At 41.5% G+C, this 7,154-nt stretch overlaps 1 protein-coding gene across 1 annotated transcript in view; it reads left to right on the top strand.

Moving 5' to 3' along the window:
• Positions 1-6,186, top strand: part of LOC115234363 — a 43,791-nt gene extending 37,605 nt beyond the window's left edge. Inside the window, exons 3-5 of the mRNA XM_029805394.1 lie at positions 635-746; positions 4,536-4,892; positions 5,504-6,186. Coding sequence (XP_029661254.1) covers positions 635-746; positions 4,536-4,892; positions 5,504-6,156 — 1,122 coding nt within the window. The 3' untranslated portion in view covers positions 6,157-6,186. The remainder of the gene's footprint in view (positions 1-634; positions 747-4,535; positions 4,893-5,503) is intronic.
• Positions 6,187-7,154: the final 968 nt, after the last annotated feature.

Raw genomic sequence — 7,154 nt, 5'->3', positions numbered from 1 at the left:
AGAGTGTTAAGGTTCTCGAAACTCGTGCCAGTCGCCACCTTGCTTCTGAGTTTCTTCTCACCATCTGCACCCCCCCTCCCCCGGTTTCCCTTCTCCCCTCCGCGATCTTGCTACCCCGCATCCCTTACCTTTATTCGCTAATTGTTTTCCAGCGCTGTCGTAAACAAGTCGCCGTTCCTAAAGAGCCTCGTAAAACAACGCGAAACTCGAGCCCGTTTGTAACGAGCTGACCTATTTTTAGTCACAACTCGCGACTAATTACCCTTCAACCTCGCAAAACGAAGGAAATGGTGGCGGTCTTAATCCTCAAACGGCGCATAATTTATAATATCACAGTAGAATTGAGATTTTATCAAACGTAAAATTAATCGCGCGGCGTGTCTTCTCAAATTTTTAATAACTTACGGCTAAAAGAGTATCGGTGTCTGATCGATCACTTTCTAATATTTGCGACACCTATTTGCGCCTTCCATGCTGTTATGTGTAAGTATAATATAAATAACAATTGCAAATACCCCACATTCGTTATTTAACAATGCGATATATTTTATAAAAAAAGATATATTTCTTTCCTTATCGCGTCGCGCGTGTTATATTCCCCTTTTTTTAAATGACATTTTTCTTATCACGGCAGATGTTGGACGTCAAGGAGGGCGGGAGAGGGGTGTTCGTCTGCAGCAGCCCCGGTCCTGATCCTTACACATCGCAGGACCTCTATAATCCTGTCTACGAGGAGCTCAGCAACGGTAAGTGCCGATAATCGATGTTTACTTTGGACGGCTTCGCCCAAGCGTCTCCTTTTACGTGCCGCGGTCTTTTTACGGAGAACATCGCACTGGAGAATCTTGAGAACAACAATGCGACGATGGAGAGAAAAGGAACAGTTAAAATATTTCATTAAAAGATTTAATTTCAGAGAACAAAAACTCGAATTATAAACGCGAATTTGAAAATTCGCGACCTTTTTTTTCTGCATATATTATTTTTGCAAAGTGTTTGTTAAAAACTGAAAAGAAATAGATATATCTTTATTTAAGATTCCTTCGGTTGATAATCTTTTAGCAAGATAATCTAAAGCAAGATAGTCTAAAGCTGGACAATAAAAAGAAGAAACAAGTAAAAATTAAAAATATAAATTAATTTTAAGCAAACAAAATTAAAAGAAGAAATGAGCAAAATTGTCTTAATTAAGCGTACTTTTACGCGAATCTTAAGATACGTCAACCTATTCGGTCAGCCGAGAAATTGCGACAGAAAATCCTTGCGAGATTGTGAAGATATCCCGTTTTGTCTTCTCGACGACGCGTGGAAAACGACGTTCACATGCAGATGCAATCACGCACTCTCCTTCTAGATGAGACTCGCCTCTGAAGACGCAAGGGAGTATCCTCGATCGAACATGCCCGCGGGAAACGCATAGGTATGCCACGAATATACGAGAGTTTTCAACACGGTGTGTGCGTCTGTCGGTTGGCTTAACACACGATTAACATACGGCTGCGTTGAACCAGCGTTGAATTCCGCCGACTAACGCGCGCTTGCGAGGCTTCCACGTCGCTCCCCTTCCCTCCTCTCGCCCGTCTCTTTCACGTGTCCTTCTTTCTGGTCCTGATACTGCGAGACTGCATTTATCAAAATAATCCGGCAGATACGCGCATATCGCGATTTACAGAAAGATTTACGGGGTAAAAATCGATAGAACTTTTTAAAAACATTCCAAGTGAAAATTTGCATATCGCGGAAGTACACTTTACGAATGTAAGATCTACGGAGTTGAATGAGTTTACGGTATTGAAAATGAGCGAAAAAGGTAGAGAGAGAATTTATGTGATACTACGAATCTCATGAAATTGCAAAAGAATAGATTTTTGTTGAACGAAAAATGAGTAAAAATGTTTGTGGATGAAAATACGAACTCGCGATTCAGAGATTTAAATCTTTAAATTATAAGAAAAACACAGTGAAAAAAAAAAAAGAGAAAATTTATGAATATAAATTTCTATCTATGATTTGTGTAATGAAATCTACGGATTTGAAGATTCTTCATGCGTCTAAGAATTTACAAGCATTTATTAAGAATTTATAGGAACAGATATTTAAGTATCTAAAAATATATCTTCGAAAATTGAAGAATCTATGAATCCATAAGATTCCTAAATCTGAAAAACACAGTCTGCGATATAAAAAATAATATATCATAAACAACAAAGCTAAATTCACAACTCTTTCGAAGATTTATATTATAAATATATGTATAATTACCCTCACAGTCTGTACTCATTTCAAGAAACGAGATTTTGATAAGTGCAGTTTTACATTACGTCTTCTCGCCTATTTCTCTCCCATAATCTCATCGCAATCACTTTTTCTTTCTCTCTCTCTATCTCTCTTTGTCGTCTTCTCTTTCTCCCCGCAGCGATCCCGTTCTTCTGTGCCGTCGTGTATTTTACCAAAGGGAGATAAACGTGACACGACCTCTGACTTATACTTCCCATTAGTTGGACGGCTAATTAGTATGGTGATGAGGCTTTCGACGTTTGACGAGGATCCGGTAATCGAATATACATGCTGCACCGCGTGCATTAGTCGTAACCACGAACCCGCGTGTGTATATACGCTATGTATGCATCATCGTTCTCCAGTTTCGAGACGAGGGAGAACATCGATCTCGAAGGGGGTGGTCCTGTCCCTCGCGGGCTTGTAAAAACGCTAGGGAATTCAACGGATCGCTCGGATTCGCTCGACGATCACGTCGACGACGAGGATAACCCGCGCGTTCATGGAATTGATCAAATTGAACTTGTGTCAAATGAAATTCTCTATTTTTGACAGAATAATTCCCGGGGAAAGAATTTTTTATAATTTTAATAATTTTTAAAGTTATACACACATTTTTTCCATCATACATAATTACTTACAGAGATATATATATATATACATGTATTCTTGTATTTTTTAAAAATAATTTTGCAGCTTATTCCTCAAAGCCTGAAAATTATTTCACGAAAACAAAAGATATATTATACTTCATACACACGGAGTTGACCTATATTTCAAAATTGAATCATAATAGACGGTTATTGTATACGAGTTATTTATATATAAAATTTATTTTATCGAAACAGTTCAAGCTCTTGTTGGCTAATAACATATCGCGTTATTTACTCGGAAATTCGACGATGGAAATTGAGAATCGGTCGAACGTAACTCGGATCTATCTCGATCGAAATCGACACGTTACCGGGTCATCCTCCTATCTCCCCGTGGAAACACCGGAGGATATTTCGAGAGGACACTCGCCCAAGACGACGGAGGCTATCTCGAGCGATTTAACGATCAACGGAGCGCAGACTTAATGTCCGAGAGTGGAGCCAGTCGATAACACCTCCAATCTGCTCGAGAGAACAATTCGGCGTGATACGTCTCTTTTCTCCGCTTCGTTTCCGATTGCCGCCGCGAGATAAAAATTAATCGAGAACGAGCCCCCTCAATTTCTCGCGAAACCGATTTCGGTCGCGAGCCCGCGCGCGCGACGTTCCAGACGGGTATTGGTTTTTTTTTTCCTTTTTTTTTCCGCCGCGCCGCGATTATTCGTACGACATTCGCCAATTTTTTTTAGCCCGCGTACACGCCCCGCTGTGTGTCGTTAGTATCGATCGCGGCCGAACGCTCGTGTTCGACGGAATAACGCGAGGCAATTAACGGAGGAACGGAACGGCGAGACGACCGCTCGCGCTCGCGTTGCCGAATCGACGAGCGAAATTCCTGCGCGAAACCGAATTCTCTCGGTTACGAAATATCGGCCGAAATGGACCGTGGGTTATTCCGACGATTTAACGGCAAAATCTCCAATTGTTCAAGACGCACTTTTTTTGTTTTAAATGAAATTCGAGCTTGCGATCCAGCTTGTTCCCGTAGGCGAAGCCGAATCCTTCGCTCTCCATGATTGAAGAAAATAATTCTATTCTGGGGACACAATTGTTTTTTCGTCAGTCGACGTCTAGTGTGGAATGATATTGCAATCGCAGCCCGCATGGGATTATATGTGAGGCGTCTTTTTAAAGAATTTGACTCTTGTTTCTCACAGTTACGAAATTGATTCAACGTTTTCAAAATTCCATAAAACTTTTTTTTTTAACATGATAAGAGGAAAGAAAGAAGGCGCATAAAACTAAATTTTTGTCTTTTATAAAAAAAATTTCTATTGATATATATTTCATATATATTTAAATAACTTTTCGATATTTCTTCGAGACACTTGATCAATTTCGTGAGTCACCGTATATGATCACCGTACAATAATCCCCATATCCCGTAGTCTTCTCATTTTTCTAAATAATTTATCGCCTCAGGATTCTAATTACCCGCCTGATTAATTCTCATCGTGCGCTTGTCACGAAGAATACTCTAGTTTCTCAACGTCTAATTAATCCTGCCCGATTGTCGGACAGATTTTATTCGCGATTAATTGCCTTCCTCTTCATCTCCATCGTCGCAACGTTAAGCAAATCCTAACAAATCTCTCTACTCCGTAGGGGACCATCCGGAGACGGACGAGGAGAGCGAGCTGAACGCCCGCAATCGTCTACATCATCATCACCATCATCATCGTCATCATCACCGTACGTCCAACGCATCCAAACCAGCGAGCGAGGATGAATTCGCCGAGGATGAGCTGTCGGTGGGAGAGCCGTCCGAGGCGAGGATGCTCACCTCGAGCGGCGCTCCTGCCTGGGGCACGTGTCCCGCTGGTGGCAGGCAACCACGTGAGCGACGCGGCCGCAGCCCCAGGAGTCTCGACCGACGTAGACGGGACAAAAATCACGATGTGGGCGAGTTCCACGAGGGCATGCTGCTGGACGCGCTGCTTCAACTCTATCCTAGCGTCGCGGGTAAACAGATAATTAAGCCATAGTGATATTTTAGCAAAGAGACGTACGTGAGAGAAAACGATAGAGATAGCCATTTCAGGTAATGTTGTTCAAAGAAAGTAATATCGCTCGAAAGATTTCGTAATTGCGAGACGTTAAACTAACAACGATATTTGCTCTTCCTCATGCTGTAGTTTACTGTTATTGTCCGACGACATATAATCTCTCAGACACTCATCGACGTTGTTCCTTTTTTTTGTATTTTTTGGACTCCTCGAGCACCGTATTTCTATTTACTCTTTACTGTTTGCTATTATTAATATTTATTTACTGTATATCATTTTTATATGAATACTTTACAATTTATGTATAAATCTTGTACCTTTTATTTATTTCTTCATAAAACCAAGTCAAATTATTGATAAATTTGTACTGAAATTTTCTGGATTAATTCTTCCGGCTATTCTTAACTTTCGAATATCGATCTTGACTATCTCGACTTTCTATTTTGATTTTTCACTTCTATTACCTAATTTTGGAATAATTTTACGATTTTGTCATGTTCAAAAAACAATATATATAACTACTAAATGCATTTGAAAACTTTGACTGATTCGAATCTTCGCTTCCAGGCGTGGCCGGTGCCCGAACAGGCAACAGCATCGCTCAACGTCAACAATCCGTCCCGTCGGTGGCGCACAGGTTACCATATTTCGTGCCACCTTTGCCGGCCGCACAGGCCCCACGGCTCGAGGAGAATCCGTACGAGAGTGTGCCGGTGTTGGGCCCGTTGCATCGCTACTCTAGCCAGAACAGGAGTGGCAAGGACCGCTCATCCCGCAGCATCAAATCGTCCGGTAGCGACAAATACAAGTACCTGTCGTCGTCACAGCAACAACAGCAACAGTACGGCGGCGATTATTACGGCTTGCAGAGTCAATCCGATGTCACGACGCCACTCTATACTCAGGTGGGCGGCGAATACTCGGACACGTACTCGCAGCCGACCGATCGACTCTTTGGTGACGACAAGTACAGCCAACCGGTGTATTATACCACTAACTCGACCCGGGACCCGGCGTGCGATCAGGTGACCACCGCTGGCAGACTGTACCAGGGTCAACCTGACAGCAGCTTTGGCAGCGACAGTGGTTACAGCCATCACACTTCCGGCACCACCGGTACCAGCGGCACTCGCGGCAGTAACTCCCGGACGAATCATCGCAGGGACAAACATCGAAACTCCCATCACTCGCATCACTCCGCGGACTACATTATGTCCTAATGGAAGACCGATCGTGTTCTCTTCGAAATATACTCTCGTTAAGAAAAGAGAGAGAGACGATGAGAGACTGTAAGGGTCTCGTTTCTGTCACCGGCCACAATAGATTGACGAGCATGTTCGTTAATGGAGAGAGCGGCTGACGCCGATTCGGCTGTGCTAAACTGCTGTATTTTGATACTTCGACGTCCACGATTAAGAGTCAATAAGGATATCCTGGTTGCTACGGCTGATCGAGTCGCGATGATCGTGACATACAGACTTGATTCGATCGTCGAAGCGACGAGGAAATTCGCGAGCAAGTGACGAGATTAGGACGAGAGAAACACAGTGATCTCTTAGTGATTTATACATATAGCCGATACTATTGCAAGACTATCTAACAAATTTATTTGTAATCTAATGAGACTCAGGCTGGTACCAAAGGACGCTAACAATTACTTCTATCTTTTTAGTCTAATCGTTTGTAATTTATAGGTAGAGAGAAAGAATGCGTTAATCGGAACGAGTCAATCTCGTCCTCGTCGTCGCCCGCAAATTGTGCGACTACCAATCGCAAAGAATTCCGAAGAAGTACCGAAGTCACTGTAGATGATCAGTCCTATTGCTCTTTCAAGCGATCCGCAAACAATTTTGCAAATAAACAAACACGCGAAATGCTCAGAACAGTAGTCGCGTGCCAAGTGTTGAAACGTAACATTAATTTTCAAAATAAATGAATAAAATAGTATGTATAAGCTGAAATAGGATTAATAAATGATAATAAAATAGTACCGCGCAAAAATCAGCGAATCCGAAATATAAGATGCATCTCAAGGAGATGAAATTATAATTTAAATTTTATTTTAACTATATTTTAAAACTATACTTTAAATTAAAAATCTATGAGAAAAAAAAACAATTTTAACTTTATTTTCTTAACTTTTTGTGATGTAACATTTTTATAGAAAATCCACTTATTATTATATTTCCAGGCTAAATACAAGGTTGTTTAAATTGAA

The sequence above is a fragment of the Formica exsecta genome, unplaced genomic scaffold, assembly GCF_003651465.1.
Source record: "Formica exsecta isolate Colony F162 unplaced genomic scaffold, ASM365146v1 scaffold2, whole genome shotgun sequence".
Classification (NCBI taxonomy): Eukaryota; Metazoa; Arthropoda; class Insecta; order Hymenoptera; family Formicidae; genus Formica; species Formica exsecta.
This window is presented reverse-complemented; position numbering and strand designations above follow the sequence as displayed.